General features: G+C 37.3%; 3 protein-coding genes and 1 long non-coding RNA gene across 4 annotated transcripts in view; 3 read left to right on the top strand and 1 right to left on the bottom strand.

Moving 5' to 3' along the window:
- The window catches only part of LOC137004645 (claudin-4-like), a 46,986-nt gene extending 39,030 nt beyond the window's left edge, over nt 1-7,956 (bottom strand). Inside the window, exon 1 of the mRNA XM_067365174.1 lies at nt 7,826-7,956. The gene's annotated coding sequence lies outside the window, so the exon portion shown is untranslated. The remainder of the gene's footprint in view (nt 1-7,825) is intronic.
- Nucleotides 4,570-5,740, top strand: LOC137004644 (claudin-9). Its single transcript, XM_067365173.1, has one exon. The coding sequence runs from the start codon at nt 4,787-4,789 to the stop codon at nt 5,438-5,440; it is 654 nt and encodes a 217-aa protein (XP_067221274.1). The 5' UTR covers nt 4,570-4,786; the 3' UTR covers nt 5,441-5,740.
- LOC137004649 (claudin-3) lies at nt 7,274-15,619 on the top strand. Its single transcript, XM_067365179.1, has 2 exons — nt 7,274-7,811; nt 14,406-15,619. The coding sequence occupies exons 1-2, from the start codon at nt 7,331-7,333 to the stop codon at nt 15,056-15,058; spliced, it is 1,134 nt and encodes a 377-aa protein (XP_067221280.1). The 5' UTR covers nt 7,274-7,330; the 3' UTR covers nt 15,059-15,619.
- Nucleotides 15,620-16,486: 867 nt separating this feature from the next.
- On the top strand, nt 16,487-18,006 carry LOC137005367 (uncharacterized). The gene is made up of 3 exons (XR_010892237.1): nt 16,487-16,641; nt 16,948-17,063; nt 17,746-18,006. It is a non-coding gene; the product is annotated as an uncharacterized lncRNA (long non-coding RNA).
- The last annotated feature ends 557 nt before the right edge of the window (nt 18,007-18,563 follow it).

The following is an 18,563-nucleotide window of genomic DNA, read 5'->3' as shown; positions in this document are numbered from 1 at the left end:
ATATAATTTTAGAAATGGTGAACAATGTTTGCACAGTATGGAACTTGAAATTGTTTATATTTCTCGATTGTTATTCCTTGACATACAGATGCACCAGAGGAAGACCACTGAATACAGTAGCTATCTGTGTTAGATCAGATCACTATGGATTAGTGGATAACAAATACACAATAGGTTAAAAGCATTCTTTACCATCCTTTAAAGGCAAACCAGCTTGGAAAAAGTCAATAATCTTAAAGATGACTCATTATAATGAGTCATCTTTAAGATCATTGACTTTTGCCAAGCACAAAGTAATATATATTACTTTGTGTTCTTTACACCTTGATGGTGCATTCAGAAAGTATTCAGACCAATTCATTTTTCGGTAAGATTTTACAATACTGGTGCACTAATATGCATTAATCCATGCTTAACTAATGCACAGATAATCATGAGTTTGCATGACTCATGAAGAACTAAACCATTAATTAATGATTACTGCATCAGCAACTAATAGGCCCTATTTGAACGTTCTAAACGATGTAAAGCGCACGACGCAGGTGCACTCAGGGCGTGTCCAAATCCACTTTTGCTATTTTAACGACGGAAAAACGGTCCGTGCGCTGGGGCGCTGAAAATAGGTAGCCTAATTCTAATACACGCAGTGACTATGACTTTAGACCAGGTTTGAGTTGGTAGTCTATTTTCAGCTCCTTAAAATAGCAATGCGCCGGCAATGCGTCTGAACACACCTCTTTTTTAGACCAGCATGCCCATGGGCGCACTAACTGGCGCAAATGCATTTACTAATTTAAGGACGTGGCGCTGAACGGGAAAGCACGAATGGCGCCGGACGCAAACTAGCAAACACACTTGCGCTGCACCTTGCGTCGCGTTGCGCCGAGTGTATTATAGGGCCCTATATCAGTGGTTTTCAACCTGTGGGCTGCCGCCCACTAGGGGTCCTCAGTGATCCTCCAGGTGGGCCATGAGATAATTTAAAATGAATTTAAATATATAAATATAATTAATTAATTTAATTATTTACATGTCCAAGGGAACATGTCCAAGGGAACATTAAACATTTAAACATTAAAAGAGCTAAATTAAATTAATACAAAATATATATTTAAAACAAGGCACCACCTCTCGTACGTATTCTATGATTGTTTCGGATCAGCCCTGTCTGTTTCATCGTGCTGCTGTGAAATACTGACTGAACGGTGGCTCAAAAACACAAACTGTCTCAGTTGGAAAAGAAAAACCAGTGTCGCTAAAAAGGTTTGATGGATGACAATTGTAACGGTAAAGATGATTACAGTGACACACAGGAGTTTTACATAGGCCTAAGGCACATGCGAGTCCATTATTATTCGCAAACAAACCGCACGTGCGCTCTCGACTCAACTGATCGCTATAACATCTCTGCATGAACACAGTTCAATATATTCTCGTAGTTAATTAAATTAATGTACTGTAAGTGTTTTATAATGGATGCTTGCCGAACAAGCATGTTTTGTACAGGTGGGACGTGCAGTATTGATTCAGAAGAGGAGGGGGGCCTTGGAGTAAAAAAGGTCGGGAACCACTGGTCTATATGATTAATAGATTAAGTAATACATGAATTGCTTTTAATTAAATGTTTCATGATGTATTAATTCCTTAATAACATATTTTAACTAATAGTTTAAGTTAATGTGTTCATTACCACAATGGTTTGAAGCCATGTATTTCAACTTCAAATTGTCTGCTTTAATTAATCATTTGCTAAATGATTTGCAAATGTATCATTATGTTATGACTTTAATTGTTGAGGCACATGACTATTAATTAATTAAGTAATATGTCATTATGGTTTTGACATCTACACTAAGCCATGGATTTCAATTTCCAACCATCTACAACCGTGATTCCACTGTACCAGATGAACTGCTGCATCCAGAACCTTGTTGTTCATGGCACAGGAATGTGTCAGGTTAAGACTGAGGTCAAAGTTACAAAGGCAGAACACTGAGAACGTACGGCTGGGCACTGCAATTTCGTAACACTGTGTCTAGACTGGACAAAGAGAATAGAACCCATTATAATCAGTGATAGTGATGCTACACTGGACACAACACAACAAAATGTTACTTCGGTTATGACAAATAGACTTGCAATGGTCTGTCAATATGATACATTTTCAAATCATTAGTAAATGATTTCAGCAGACAACTGAAAGTTGAAATACATGGCTTCAACCCATTGTGGTAGTTAACACATTAATTTACACTTTTAGTTAATAAAATATGTAAAAATAAAAATAAAATATTACGACACATTTAATTAATAACAATTCATATATTACTTAATCTATTAAACATATAGAATCTTTATTAGTTGCTGATGCCATAATCATTAATTAATTGTTTAGTTCTTCATGAGTCATACATTAAAACATGATTATCTGTGCATTAGTTAAGCATGAATTAATGCATATTAGTGCACCAGTATTGTAAAGTGTTTTTTTCTAACATTTTCACAGGATCTGCAGCGACTTGTCCAAGTTTCTCCCATCTCCCACACATGATCTCTGGATCTCAACCATAGTGACCATCAGGTTCTTGGCTCTTACCAAGGCCCTTCTCTATTGATTGCTCAACAAAGTCCTGGTTGTTTTAAACTTCTTCCATTTAAGAATTATGGAGGCCATTGTGCTCTTGGGAACCTTTAATACAGCAGAATATTTTCATTGAATATTTTCATATGTTCCATCAATGATGGCAATTCGTCCTGGCCAAGATGCAGCAAAACAGGCCCAAACCATGATGCTACCACCACCATGTTTCAGAGATGGGATAAGGTTCTTGTGCTGGAATGCAGTGTTTTTTTGTTTGTTTTTTTCTCTCCAAACATAACGCTTCTCATTTAAACCAAAAAGTTCTATTTTGGTCTCACCAGTCCACAAAACATTTTTTCAATAGAGCTCTGGCTTGTCCACATGATCTTTAGCAAAGTGCAGACGGGCAGCAATGTTCTTTTTGGAGAACAGTGGCTTTCTCATTTCAACTCTGCCATGCACACCATGGTTTTTCACTGTTGTCCTGATGGTGGACTCATGAACATTAACTCATGTGAGAGAGGCCTTTAGTTGCTTAGAAGTTACCCTGGGTTCCTTTGTGAACTTGCAGACTATACATGTCTTGCTTATGGAGTGATCTTTGTTGGTTGACCACTCCTGGGGACGGTAACAATAATCTTGAATTTCTTCCATTATACACAGTCTGACTGTGAATTTGTGCAACAACTACTCTTTTTCTGAGGTTCTCAAAAATCTTTTATGTCCGTGCCATGATACAGTACACTTCCAGATACACATTCTGAAACAGTGTACAAACTGTCACCTGATTGTCATCCCATTGATGGAAAACATCTAAGAACAGGTGGAGCCTAATTTCACCTTCAAATTAACTGCTAATCCTAGACGTTCACATACTTTTGCCACTCATGAATATGTAATATTGGATAATTTTCCTGAATAAATAAATGACCAAGTATAATATTTCGTCTCATTTTTTGATTGGGTTTTGTTTGTCTACTTTTAGGACTTGAAAATCTGATGATGTTTTGGATCATATTTTATGCAGAAATATATAAAATTCTAAAAGATTCACAAACTTTCAAGCACCTCTGTACACTCCTGTACAATGCCTATGATTGCTGAGATCCTATTGGATTTTGTTCAGGAGTAATCCTGAAGACAAAGAGTTGAATTGTCCTTTCGAAGAGTGATTCAGCAGATCTCAAGGTTACCTGGAGAAGTAGACACATGAGACACTAGAGGAGTTTAATTTTAATGTGAGACAAAAAATGTATACTTTTATGTGTGTGTGTTCACAAAGATGGCCATATCCAAAACATACTAAATGATGTTTTTTGAAAATGTAAAAATGCAGAAAGTTTTCTGTGATGGGTAGGTTTATGGTTAGGGAATAGAATTTGTACAGTATAACAATCTGGTTACACTTTATTTTAAGGTGACATAGTTACATTGTACTTACTCAAATAAGTACTGAGTAATATTAATTAACTACATGTATTTACAGTTAGGGTTTGGTTTAGAGTTAGTTACTTGTAATTATGCATATTTTACTATTTACTATTTTATTACTATAGTAAGTACATGCAATAATGTGTAACTATTTCACCTTAAAATATAGTGTTACCAAAAATCATTATGTCTATAGAAAGTCCTCATAAAATGTGAAAACCCAACATGTGTGAGTGTGAGCAAGTGTGTTTATTTCTAATAAACTTGAAATATTAATAATACAGTACTTCTTTTTTTTATGCCTTCAACTGAATGCATTTCAAACACTTTTTTTACTAATGAAAGGCATGATAAATGCTGCTGTTCTTCTATTCTTGCCCATGTTCTCATGTCATGAAAGATAAAAGAATTGCATAACTGGATAAAAATATTTAACAATCCAGATATGAAGCATTTGAGTGGATAATTTTTAATGATGACGTCCTGTTACAAGAAAAGAGATTTAAAAAAAGCCCCAGTCTCTCTTGTACCTCACAAAACATGATGCCATCTAAGACTCCACCTTCCATCTTCTCTAAGCAGTATAAAGAAGGTAGAAACTGTATCTCTCTCTCTCCCTCTCCCTCTCTCTCCCCCTTTCTCTCTTTCACCGTTTCTTCATTTAAGCAAGACTTCAAGTCTGAGGACGGCTCTAATATCAGAGCTAATCTTCAGAGCTTAGTCCTGGATACTGAGCACCACGGTCTGTGAAACTGCACAGAGCAGCAAAGCACAATGGCTTCAGCCGGCCTGGAGATCCTGGGGATGATCCTGACTGTGGCGGGGTGGCTCGGTGTTATGGTTGCCTGCTGTTTGCCCATGTGGAGAGTAGCGGCATACATAGGCCAGAACATTGTTATCACACAGATCGTGTGGGAAGGTTTGTGGATGAGCTGCGTGGTGCAAAGCACAGGACAGATGCACTGCCGAGTGTACGACTCCATGCTAGGGCTTCCAGATGAGCTGCAGGCTGCCCGTGCCCTCACCGTCGTGAGTACTCTGCTCGGTGTGGTGGGCATGGCTTTGGCTGTGGCTGGGGCAAAGTGCACCAACTGCACATCAGATGCAGCAAGCAAGCCACGCATCATGATGGCGGCTGGGGGCACGTTTATAACATGTGGGCTGCTGCTGTTAGTGGCCGTCTGTTGGACAGCTAACGGCATCATCCTGGATTTTCACAACCCGCTTCTAGAGGAGACACAAAAGAGGGAGTTTGGGAACTCGCTGTACTTCGGATGGGGTGCCTCCTGCATACTGATCCTAGGCGGAGCCATTTTGTCTTGTTCCTGCTCCTCGAAAGCACAGAATAATGCTGCGCCAACAAGAGTGGACTACTCGGGAGTCAAATCCATCTCTGTGAATGGATATGACAGGAGAGACTATGTTTGAGGTGTCTGAATCTTTGCACATAAAGGACCATGAGAGAAAAGCCAACAAGTCTGCTAAATGATGGCAACAAGCATTCAAATGTCAATAACAAATTAATGATTGATGCTGAATCTTGAATACCAGCATGGCAGATCCAAAATTAGTATTATTGTTTTTGTTTTCATTTGAATGTATTCGTTAATGTTGCAAGAACTGATTTTGTTATTTTGTCTTTTGATCCAAACCCTATAGGTGAATAATCAGTAGCTCTTTGACTGAAATGGTGATAATAGATGCTTTTCCATTCTAACTGAAAGATTAATTAAAGGACAAACGAACATGATTTTATTGAAACAGACATTGATTAATTTATCATTCAGCAAAATGCAAATGTGTGTGTATATATATATATATATATATATATATATATATATATATATATATATATATATATATTTTTATATATATATATATATATATTTATATATATATATATAGGTGGATTGCAAACTATAACGTACATCCAAAAATAATTACTTTATTTTGAAGGAAAACATCAGTACATGTTATTTTTGTCTTATTCACCTTTTCCCCTTAATTTTGATCAAAGTTTAGAACATTAAATCATGGAGGAACTATAGCAACAAAAGTACTTCAGAAATTCAGAAACTACAGTGAAGCAAAGAATGTTAGCAAAAGAGTGCACTTTATCATCATTTGAAATCAATCCTACTCTTAAAGGTCTCCCCAAAATATAAATGTCGGCCCAGTTGTGAATGGAGACAATTTGCTGGTTGTTCTAGTAAATCACTAAACCTCTTTGTGCTGAATTCTTTAGTCAGGAGAGTGTAACTGAGACTACTAGTGAAAGATAAAAACACCTGCCTTATTGCTCAGAGAGTGCTTGGATAAGTACTTGTTGTAACTCTTTCTCAATGTGTTCAGTAATTAAGAAAATATGTAAAGCTTTAGTGAGTTATTATGCTAACATTCTTTTGTAGCTCATTAAATATTATCATTCGAGGTACTGTAATGGTATTTTGTTTACTGCTCATTTAAGTTGAAAAATTGATACAACAAATGTGTATGAATACATTATTGTTTTTATGCAACAAAACAGCAATTTTAGAGTACATTTGATGCAATAGAATGGAATGTAATTTTGCACACAGAAAAGAAGCCCATTCTACTTGTTCCTTAGTAACATGCTCCAAAATAAATAACCACTGCAAAGGTTAAAGCAAGGTCACAAGACTTTGCATACCTATGCATGACTGATTAGAGTGTGAGTGTGTGTATAAAGAGATAGATAGAGAGAGAGTTGAATATGCCTATTTGTGATGCTGTTTAGATTAGAGTGACTCTGTTATTGTGCGGCCTTGAGGAACCTTGGACTGCTGACAGCAGCTGTCATGGATCACCGATCCTGTGTTTCTGTTGACTCTCAGTGGACTTTATTGCTCTATCTCAAGTGAAACCCAATAAATCAGCTCCCTATAAGTTGAATTATGAATTTCACACAAATCTCTGCTCATAGTATCCAAACAAAATGATGAAAGCATTTCAAGCATGCATTTTAATCTTATGCCACTGGAATTTTAGTTCAAAAGTGTGGTCTTGTCGGTTATCCTTTAACCAGATCCCGCTGGGCTTTTGTTATCTACCCACCATTTGTTCTCGGAGTGGGAAATACCAGGTGAAGAGAGCTAAATCATTAAACAAACTCGCTTCTATGCCAAGGTTAAGCTCACTCAAAAATCAGCAAAGTTTAGCCAATCCCTGAGACTTTTTCCAGCATAACTCCACCTTCCTCATTGTTGCCATTATAAAGCCTTCATTGTGCTGAGAGCCTTTCCTTAGCGAATGGAACTTGCATATACACAGCATATTCTTCCAGCCTAAGTGATCAGAATGGCAGCTCTGGGGTTAGAGATACTAGGCGTCACCCTAGCTGTGTTAGGTTGGATTGTGGGTATTGTGTCTTGCGCTTTACCCATGTGGAGGGTCACGGCTTTCATCGGGGTGAACATTGTAACAGCGCAGACCATATGGGAGGGAATCTGGATGAGCTGTGTGGTGCAAAGCACTGGCCAGATGCAGTGTAAAGTCTACGACTCCATGCTGGCTCTCAGCTCAGACCTGCAGGCTGCCCGGGCATTGTGTGTGATTGCCATTGTGATGGGAGTACTGGCACTCCTGCTCTCTATTTTGGGGGCCAAGTGCACTAAATGCCTAGAAGAGGAGCGTGCCAAAGCCAGAGTTATGATGGCCGCTGGAGTCACCTTCATGACCGCTGCGGTCATGCACTTGATCCCTGTGTGTTGGTCTGCTCACAGTATCATCAGAGCCTTCTACAACCCCATAATCATTGAGGCACAAAAAAGGGAGATAGGTGCATCTCTTTACCTGGGATGGGCGTCTAGTGCCCTTCTGCTCCTTGGCGGGGGCATTCTCTGCTGCAGCTGTCCCCCACGGGAGGAGAATAGGTACGGTCCACCTAGCAGGATGGTTTACTCTGCTGCACGTTCTGTACCGACCAGTGGCTTTGACAAACGAGATTATGTGTGAACAAACATACTCTTTTTGAACAGAGAAAGTGATGACGCAGCACAAGACAATGTGTTTTTCTGTACAGTGAGTTCTATTTTTTTGCCATTCAGATGTATTTCCTAATTCGCTGTGCTCTCATTTGTTTGGTGGTTACCCAGTTTATTCGACCAGTTTTGAAGCATTAGAAGTATTACATTATTACTAATGAGCACATCTATAAATATATTTATAATGATGTTGTAATTATTAATATTGTGTTATTATTAATAATTAAAAATTATCTTCAGTGTTTCAATATATTTTTGCAAACATTTCAGTACATGCGTTTACATGATGTATGAGTTCATGTTCTATTAAGATTTATATTCTAAGTGTGCCACTCTCTGGTGTCTGCTGCTATTTTTCTGCTGCAACCATAAAAATAGTTGTTCAACAAAACAAATCAGTTTTTATCTATATTACATGTTTTTTTCTGATTCAATCTAAAATGCACTGAACAAATTAATGTGCCATCTTTGTTGAGTCGTCTATGAAACACAATGAACAACAGCCAGTTAAAGAACCTTTCATCGCCTCAGTAATGAGGTGATGAGTTGAATTGGCTGTCACTACCTAGTTATTCACCTGTTTTTAAGATATGTTCGCTCTCTGCACAAAAATCTTGCCTTTGTCAGGGCCCTAATCTAACTCTTCAAGCGAGTCCCAGACAATAGGCCTGTTTCAGGGATGAAGATGAGACACTGGGTCATGGAATGTAACAAAAACACAGCAGTATCTCTTTGTGCTTTGTACTTTAAAAATGGACCTTTGAGAACATCCATGCAGCTTAGAGTTCAAGGATTATAACAACTGAAAGTCTACAGTTGAGTATTATGCAATCCATAAAGTATAAGTGAGAACTTCCTGTTGACATGTCCATACATTTACTTGTTTGCTGAAGCAAATTTTTGTTTTAAATCAATCATCATAGGGCAGCAGCAGAGATGTTCAGCATCCACATTCGTTCCCTATTTTCCACTATATTGGGTGTCAGCCATATTCCCTATAATGGTCACTCTTTTACACTCAAAATGCAATCTGACTTATGGTGTACAACCTTTATAGACTTGCCAGTGCTGTAATGCATTTTAAAAAATATCTGCCTCTATATTTCACACTGACAGTTTTTCACTTGATAATAACTGGTTATTTTGCCTTTATTTTTCTTGACCAATTTACTGAGGTTATGTAATATTGTTATTGGAGGAAATATTATTTTGTGGATAATTTAAATATTTGGTTATTACCTGTAGGTAACATATTTGTCTAATCATTGAATGCTGTTATATTTTGTCACTTTATAAGTGCTTTATGGTCTGATGTTTTCTGATCATTTGCTATACATCTCTCATTTTAAGATACTATAAATTAAATGATTTTTTATGTGTTGATCCTGTGTGTTGTTGTTTTTTAATTAACTTATATTTATCTTAAACATGACGAACAGAACAAAAAATTTAAGTCCTCTTTGGAGCACAATAGTTAAGTCAATGTCTAAAAATGTGTAAAAATTAAAAGATAGATGCACCTTTTGGAGTTGTGTAATGGACTATATATGACCCTGGACCACAAAACCAGTCATAAGGGTACATTTTCTTAAAAAATCTGAGATTTATACATCATCTGAAAGCTGAATAAATACGCTAGGATGGTTATAAAATAGGACAATATTTGGCTGAGATACAACTATTTAAAATCTAAGGGTGCAAAAAAATCTAAACATTGAGAAAATCACCTTTAAAGTAGTCCAAATAAAGTCCTTAGCAATGCATATCCACTCACAAGAATACATTTTTGATATATTTACAGTAGGAAATATCTTCATGGAACATGATCTTTACTTAATATCCTAATGATTTTTGGCCTAAAAGAAAAATCTATAAGTTTGACCCATTCAGTGTATTGTTGGCTATTGCTATAAATATACCCGTGTGACTTATGACTGGTTTTGTGTTCCAGGGTCACATATGGCATTTATTATAAGGAATGTTGAATGAGGGAATGAGAACAAGCTATTGTCAAGATGTTTAGGTGTTGTTAAAACCAAACACCAGATTTAGAAATAGAATATTATCCAAGTGAATTGATCTTGGAATGATTGTAGGTGCTTATTTCCTGAAATTGTCATGCACAGCAGTCTGTGAAAAACAAAATAACTAACAAACAAACCAATCACATACAGTGAGCTGCACTTCTGTGGATGAAAATGCCTTGTTAATGAAAGAAGTCTGAAAGGACCAGACAGGCTAAAGCAACATTAACAGAAATAACACAAGTTATACAGAAGAAAAAGCTGATTTTTTTTCTGCCAATTTTCTGGCCGTTGGCCTCATTTACATACATCACTGGAGAATCAGAGGAAGTTGGTAGATGTGCATGCTTTCCTGCATGAGTAAATGTCTAATCTTACGATCTTTTTAAAAATATCAGAGCCAGTGGGTGAGGTGGGGTCTCATGGCCTTGACAGGGACCAATGTGCTTCAAAACAACTGAGAAACCACTGCTTATCACATCTGAAACGTGGAAAGGGTTTCTTGCCAAGTCAAGTCAAGTCGTCTTCATTTGTATAGCTCTTTTTACAATACAGATTGTTTCAAAGCAGCTTCACAGTGATAATAGGAAAATTAATCGACAGAGATTATTTTGGTCTTACAGCAGCTCTAGGAAAACGTTATCAAGCTAAAGTAAGTTTTTGATTGAATCACTTCTGTTGTAACAATTGTTTATTATTTAAAGGGGAGCACTTAAATTACATCTTACATCACAGACTGAACATACTTAACTGAACATTACTTAATGCATTCTTGCCATTCATTTACTTATTTAGTCTATAGGTATGCGCGTTTGAATGTGTATATGTGCGCAGACGCTTAGTCTTTTTTACTCCACTCCTTATCAGAAAGCTATGCTTAATAAAGCGCCCATTGAGTGTGGGCCATCTGACTCAATAACACCAGTACATTGATCTACCTCAAGAATGTAAAGAATGAGGGCAACTTTCCAAACTATTTCTCATAGTTCCCCATGTTTTGAATTGTTGATGCTTGGACACTGATAATTTGAATAGAATTCTGTTTTTCTTATTCAAGGGTAATTTCTAAGACTTCTTTTGAAAAACATTATCTTGCTCTCCTTTAAAACCACCCTACACAAGCTATTTCACTCTGTTCAAATGCTGAGAACACAGAGAAGCAGAGATACAGAAAGGGGGCATGCTATAGTGAAATCATGTTACCAATATTTCATAAAATGTAACCCAGTTTAACACAGCTGAGAATGTCTTTTAGTGTTTCCTGGCAGCATTATGCAAACCTATAGCTCTCTGTTGGTTTAGCAAGAGATCACACCTTTAAAACATTGATAGTTACACAGATTACAGAAACATAAATGCAGACCTTGCTGGTGTTCTACATCTTCAATCCACAGAAAACACTCTGCACTGAAAAAAGGTGTGTTGGATTTTCAGGATTTGATCGTGTACATCAGTTCCACATGAATCAATTAAGTTAAACATAATTTGTTCACATAATTTCAACATCATAAAGTCCTTTTTAAATTACCCAATTAAGGAGTCTCAGTCATTTAAATTTGTGTCACATGACTGAATTATAAGATTATAGAAGTGCAAGTATGGTTCCCTAACCGGATTAATTATTTCAGTTTCTTATATTTTGTGTGACAGAATTAAACTATTAGCTAGCAAAAGCACATATTAGCATGCTAAATGCTAAGCGTGAAATGCTTTTTGGGGAAAAGCAAAAATGTATCCAGACCACAGCCTAAGCAAATGGTCTATTCATCTCCTCAATGGTAACCCAGTGTAATTTAAATGGTTCTAATAATTCCAACATAATTGAACATTCAGCACTATTAAACACTATCAAGTCTCCCCCTTTTCTAATCTTAAATAAAACAACACTTAATTTCAACATTTTTACTCTCCTCAGTAAGTCCCAAGAAAAACTACAGTTTCAGCAAAAAATGGTTCACATTCACCCTAAATAATTTAATCGGTAACACTTTAGAATAATGGTCCGTCATTAATAAGTATTAATAAGTATTAACAATAGTCTCGCCTTTAAAAGGAAAATGTTTGGGCATTAGCCTAATGAATACATTTCATAGAGCCAATATAGGAGTGATATGGGCTTGAGATATGGGCCCTATGTGAAACTAACCCATGCAGATGGCTTCTGCCATGCCTCTTAATGTTAATACCGCCTACAAAATTTAATCTGTGCATAGTTATAAATGCATTTGAAACAAAATAATAATAACAGTAAATGTAAACATACCCAGCAGAGAAGTGATATGAACATTACCTAAATACACATTCAAATGTGTTCCAGTTTTTTCACTAGTTTTGACATTATTGTTGTGTGTCGTGTTAAGATTTACGCAAAAGACAATTTGAAATCCAATTTGAGCAGCCAGAGTGTTTTTTGCTGTCTAAACTTGAAACTGGACTGCATCCTATTCTAGATAAAATCTGGATATGCCAAATAAATCAATAAATAAATGTATTTCTAAACATAGCCTACAAGTCAAAACCATTATGACTAAAAGTTTACTAAGAAGTATTTCCTACTCAAGCAAGGCAGTCAAGCCTATCCAATAAAAGCAGACTAAGAGTGGCCTTGCCCAGTGGATGGATTATGGGTGTTGAAGTTTTCCTACCTTTTTGGCAAAAGGGAAAACAGACACTTTTTCTCTGTTAGTCAGGTAGCACTGATTTCAAGGTTTTATTAAAAGGTTTTATTGAAAAAGAATTTTGCCAGCGGTGAATTTACCCTTTAAGGAGCTTAACTTGATAAAGATTCTGTTCAGCGCTTATTTATGTAGACGAAGACCTAACAGCCACACACACAGTACTTTCTGAAAAGTAGGTAATTCAGCATACTGAATTATCAGTTATCAGTTGAAGGCTTTATTTCAGTAACTGGGTATTAAAGTGTAAGGTTTCACCGCACTCAAAGTCTGACAAAACCATTTGGCTTGTTTGTAGATGTAGTGACTGGACCAGCAAAGAAAGAAAAAGATTTTTATTTCTTTTGAATGCATATATATATATATATATATATATATATATATATATATATATATATATATATATATATATATATATATATATATATATATATATATATATATCTATATATATTCAAAGTTTCTTTGACATTTTTTCTTAACTTTTTTATGGGAATGGTGATACTTTGTTCAGAATTATTTGATGAATAGAAAGTTAAAAGAAGAGCATTTATTTGCATTTATTAAATTTATTTATCAAGTTCATTAAAGCATTTATTAAATAGAAATCTTTTGTAACATTATAAATGTCTTCACTGTCACTTTTGATCAATTCAATGCATGTTTGATGAATAAAAGTATTACTTTTTTTCTCGCTTTTAAAACATAAAGTCTTACCACAAATGTATAAATGTTATCATTGTTTCCACAACAATGTTAAGCAGCAAAACATGTATTCAAAACTGATAATAATAATAATAATAAATGTTTCTTGAGCAGCAATCAGCTTATTAGAGTGATTTCTGAAGGAACATTGAAAATTCAGCTTCACAGGAATAAATTACATTTTAAAATTCAAATAGGAAACAGTTATTTTAATTTGTAATAATATTTTGCAATATTACTGTTTTTACTGTATTTTTGATTAAATAAATGCAGCCTTGACCAGAAGAGACATCTTTCAAAAACAGTAAAAAAATTGTAATGCCTCCAAACTTTTGACAGGTATAAAAGTCTTCAAGAATTGTGGAGCGAGCCATCTCTCCCACCCCCATTAATGAGTAACTAGGATCAAATGAGTAACGCAAAATTAACATTTTAGTAACTACTATTAACTAACAAGAAACTACAAATTAGTAAGTGATAGTGCTCACTTGAATGAGGTAGTTCACTATTAGCTAATCAATTACTACTATTATTTGCATATAATTAAAGTGAAGATCATGGTAAAACACTAGTAATGACTAAAGTGTTACTACATCCATCAGAAGCAATTACTATGACAATAGCTTTTCATAAATTACAACAATCTAAAACTAATTTGTGTTTGAGTCAATAATGAGGTCTTTGCTGGCATTACAGAAAAAAATGCTCATCCATTCAAAAGAATACCTTAAAATGTTTATTTTGTCTTAACCTTTATAAAAAGAATTCCATGTTTTGTTCTTAATTCTAAGGCTAAGCCCTTCCTCTGCCTAACTCATCCTAACAGACTCCTCCTCTCTACCTGATCTGGGGTATAAAAGACACTTGTTTTGTCACAGATGCGCTCCATTTGCTCTGAGGCATTGGCTCAAATTAGGCTTATATCTGCTCCGGTTATTTTACCAGCAGCTCTGGCATTGCTCGTAGCTGTCACTGATCCTTTCAGAAGTCATGTCTTTAGGGCTGGAGCTCATAGGTATTGTGTCATGTGTGCTGGGCTGGCTCTTGGCCATCGTGGCTTGTGCTCTTCCCATGTGGAGGGTCACAGCCTTCATCGGCTCCAACATTGTGACGGCTCAGATCATCTGGGATGGTCTGTGGATGTCCTGTGTGGTTCAGAGTACCGGACAGATGCAGTGTAAAGTCTATGACTCCATGCTGGCCCTCTCTCAGGACCTCCAGGCAGCTCGAGCCCTGACTGTGATATCCATCCTTCTGACCGTCCTGGCTGTATTGGTGTCAATCGGAGGAGCCAAGTGCACTAACTGCATTGAGGATGAGTCGTCCAAAGCTAAAGTTATGATCTTTGGAGGGGTGCTCTTCATTGTGGCTGGGCTTATGCAGCTAATTCCTGTCTCCTGGTCTGCCAATAGTATCATCAGGGACTTCTACAACCCTTTGCTGCCGGATGCCCAGAGACGGGAGCTGGGAGCGGCGCTTTACATCGGCTGGGCAGCAGCTGCACTCTTGATTATGGGGGGCTCCTTGCTCTGTTGCTCTTGTCCACCACAGGAGAAAAAATATAGCCAGTCTAGAATGCCGTATCCTGCGTCTCGCTCAACAGGTGGGGGAGGGTATGACAGAAGAGACTATGTGTGAAATAAACAAAGGAGAACTCCGAATTCAGTGTTGCAGAGGTCAATATATGGACATCATTTTCTGGAAAAAAGTGGCAATATGCAACACATACTCCATCATGGAGGAACGTGTTCGATGAAGTTGTTTGATGTTTTTGGTCTCTATATCAGTGTAGTGTTGGCTGTTCAGAAAATAAGAAGTCACGCACTGACCATGTGAAAATGACCTTTCGTAATTGCTATGAAAATGTTAACTAGGACTGTTACTCAACTGCCTGAGGTGTAAAAAGCTGACGTTATATTTATTGGCCATTTCTTTTTTAGTTTTTTAGGACTAGTTGCACTAAGATTTTTGGCACAGACAAGTTGACTGTGTGTTTACTATGTTGGAGAATTTAAAATTGTCATTGTCCTGTTTCCTCAACTAGACACAGGTAAATTTCCAATGTATTCACTTTATATGATTCAAATTGTAATGTGCATTTCTTTGTTATTTATACAATATTTTTCATCTAGCTGTAGAAATGGAATTTGAGAAGGACATACATTGTCTTGTACATGCATTATTGTTTCATAAACACTTGCTGCCACTTAAAATTGTATTCTAATAATTAAAACAACTAAACTGAACTAAAAACTGTCCCTTGGATCATTTAAGAGGGCTATTGTGTTCCAGAATTGTGGGAGGGGGTAACGGGTGGGAGTTTGACTACTTTATAGTGAGCATTGAGGCAGAAAGGACAGCTGAGGATCTGAGCAGAGTCAACAACCATCCGTAGTTTGTAACCTGTGTAGGCCATTGCTGATCAGGAACAATAACATTTTGTACGTTTCTGTTCCAGTACAACAATAAATGAATACATCAACCCATGATGAATTTTGTATATAGTATGGATGCTTGAAATCATCTCAGTATCTGTTCCTTTAAGGCCGGAACACACCAAGCCGACGGCGACGAACTAGTGGCGACGAAAGCAGACTGCGGGGTCGGCTGGCGTCGGCTGGCGTCGGCAGCGTCTGGGTCCAAAGTTGCCCTGACACACCAAGCCGACGTTCGACAGCCGACGGCCAAATAGCACGTCCGTTCTGCGCCTGCGTGAGATGAAATGCCTTTCCATGCCAGCAGGTGGCAGTAGTTTGTGTTCGTTGCTATGGTTCGTTGCTAGGGAGACCGGAAGAGCTACAGGGATACAAAACATAAACAAAGGTGCATGAAAAACCAGTTCTCGCTCATCACATACGGATTCGTGTTATTTCAAAAATGTCCGACACGTTGCAAATGGCACTGGCTTTGTCAGCCCTTGGTCTTTTGCTTGTGGAAGAGGAAAAGAAGAAGCGGATGAGAAAAATACGGAGAAAGCGCACTAAATGGGTGAAACCATGGATACTCCAGAGACAGGCCCAAGGTGCTTTCCCTGAACCTGTGTCGAGAGCTCGAGTTACAGGAAACTTGTGGTTTTAAAAATTTCGCTCGGCTTTTTCCCACTCAATTTCACATGTTAAAAGAACTTATTAGTCCAATCATACAGAGAACAAACACGAACTACCGGGATTGTATCTCCGTGGGGGAACGTCTGATGATTACACTACGGTTCTTGGCAACAGGTAAGGTTATTCGTTGTTTGAACATTTCATTAAAACACCTTTTCAGTTGTGTTTATTTTGGTGTATTATGAAGCATTATAAAAGTGAAAAGAATTTTATTATTTTGTATCCAGTTGTAGCCTACTTTAAAAAGACACAATGTATAAAACATTATTATGGTTGTTTGTAGCACAATGTCTTTAATAACTGATAAAAAAAATATTTGCTTTAATGTAGTGTAGTACAAATGCATTAAAAGTGTTAGATTTGACTCTGTAAAAGGTGTGGAAAATTAATAGTGGAGTTATGTGTTTGTAATCTTTGCAGGAGAAAGCTTCAAGAGCCTTTCTTACCAATTCCGGGTGGGAATGTCCACAATTCAGCAATTTGTTCCTGAAACCTGTGCCGCAATCTACCAAGTCTTAAAAGAGAAATACCTAAAGGTATACATGTATCTGTTTAATGTTTTTTGTTTTAGCCCAAAAATGAGCAATTTTTTTGATCTCTCAGATATTGTTTTAGGAGGCCTCTGATGTAGAAATTAAAGATTTTTCAGTTTTTTTACATTTTAATAAGGGTAATTTTAGGGTCTTATATTGTAGTAGATAAACTGAAAGAATAGACAGGATGGTAGACCATGTGTCGAGGGCAGAGATCTAAGTATTATCCATCAAATTATAATTTCAATGCAAATAAAATTCCACTACTACATTCAAACAATACAGTCTGGCTGGCCTATTATGCTCTCTACTTATCATACTAAAAGAACACATTCATCCCCCCAGAGCACTTACAGGTTCATATTCAAGACCATTCATACCTGTCCCTGAACAATGCAACAGGCATCTCCCCCCAAAATCCAAAACATAAAGAGCCTAATGCTGACCTATAAACACTTCTTCAACCCAATAGCATTGTGAGGACGAACAATAGAACCCATTAACTATGTAAATGTGATCTTGAGAGAAAAAAACATTTGCAGGCATTTTTTTTTAAATTTTTGAAAGTGATGTTGTAATTCTGCAGAAGTGGGCTTTGCAGGGTTAATTCAAGAATGTCAAAATCACTGAGTTATTAATGGTCTGACGAGTTAAACTAATTTCTTTTAATTATATTGTTTTTTAGTGCCCAGACACAGTGGAAGAGTGGCAGCAAGTAGCCGTTGGATTCCAGAATCAGTGGCATTTCCCAAATTGCCTGGGTGCTCTGGATGGAAAGCACATTAACATTCGTCCCCCTCCAGGATCTGGATCTAAATTCTTCAACTACAAGCATACATTCTCAATAGTGCTTATGGCACTGGTAGACAGCAACTACAGATTTCTGTATGTTGATGTGGGCTGCAACGGGCGCATTTCAGATGGTGGAGTGTTTGGGGGATGCTCATTGCAGGATGCCTTGGAGAAAAGAACATCCAACATTCCTGCACCTGCACCACTTCCTGAATCAGACCAGCTGGCCCCTTTCTTCATTGTGGCTGATGAGGCATTCCCCTTAAAGGAATACCTCATGAAGCCATACCCGAACCGCAAGCTGTCTGTAGAGCAACGCATATTCAATTACAGACTTTCGCGAGGCTCGAAGGGTGGTTGAAAATGCATTTGGCATCCTGGCAAATCGTTTTCGCGTCCTACTAACCACCATTAATATTCAAAGCACTGCCAAAGTGGAGGACATTGTTTTGTCTTGCTGTGCTCTGCACAACTTTCTGCGCAAAGAGTGCTGTGAAGTGTACATGGCAGGAATCGACCAGGAAGAACAAGATCATGACACTGTCCCTGGAAGATGGAGAGAAGACCCTGGCCTACAGCAGGCCTCTCTGCCACGCACAACCAACAGTACAACACACGCCAAACAGCTCAGGGATAAACTGTGCCAGTACTTTAATTCGGACACCGGTGCAGTGCCCTTTCAGTGGGGCAAAATATAAGCATGTAGCAAAC

This window comes from Chanodichthys erythropterus, chromosome 17 (genome assembly GCF_024489055.1).
Source record: "Chanodichthys erythropterus isolate Z2021 chromosome 17, ASM2448905v1, whole genome shotgun sequence".
In the NCBI taxonomy this organism is placed as follows: domain Eukaryota; kingdom Metazoa; phylum Chordata; class Actinopteri; order Cypriniformes; family Xenocyprididae; genus Chanodichthys; species Chanodichthys erythropterus.
This window is presented reverse-complemented; position numbering and strand designations above follow the sequence as displayed.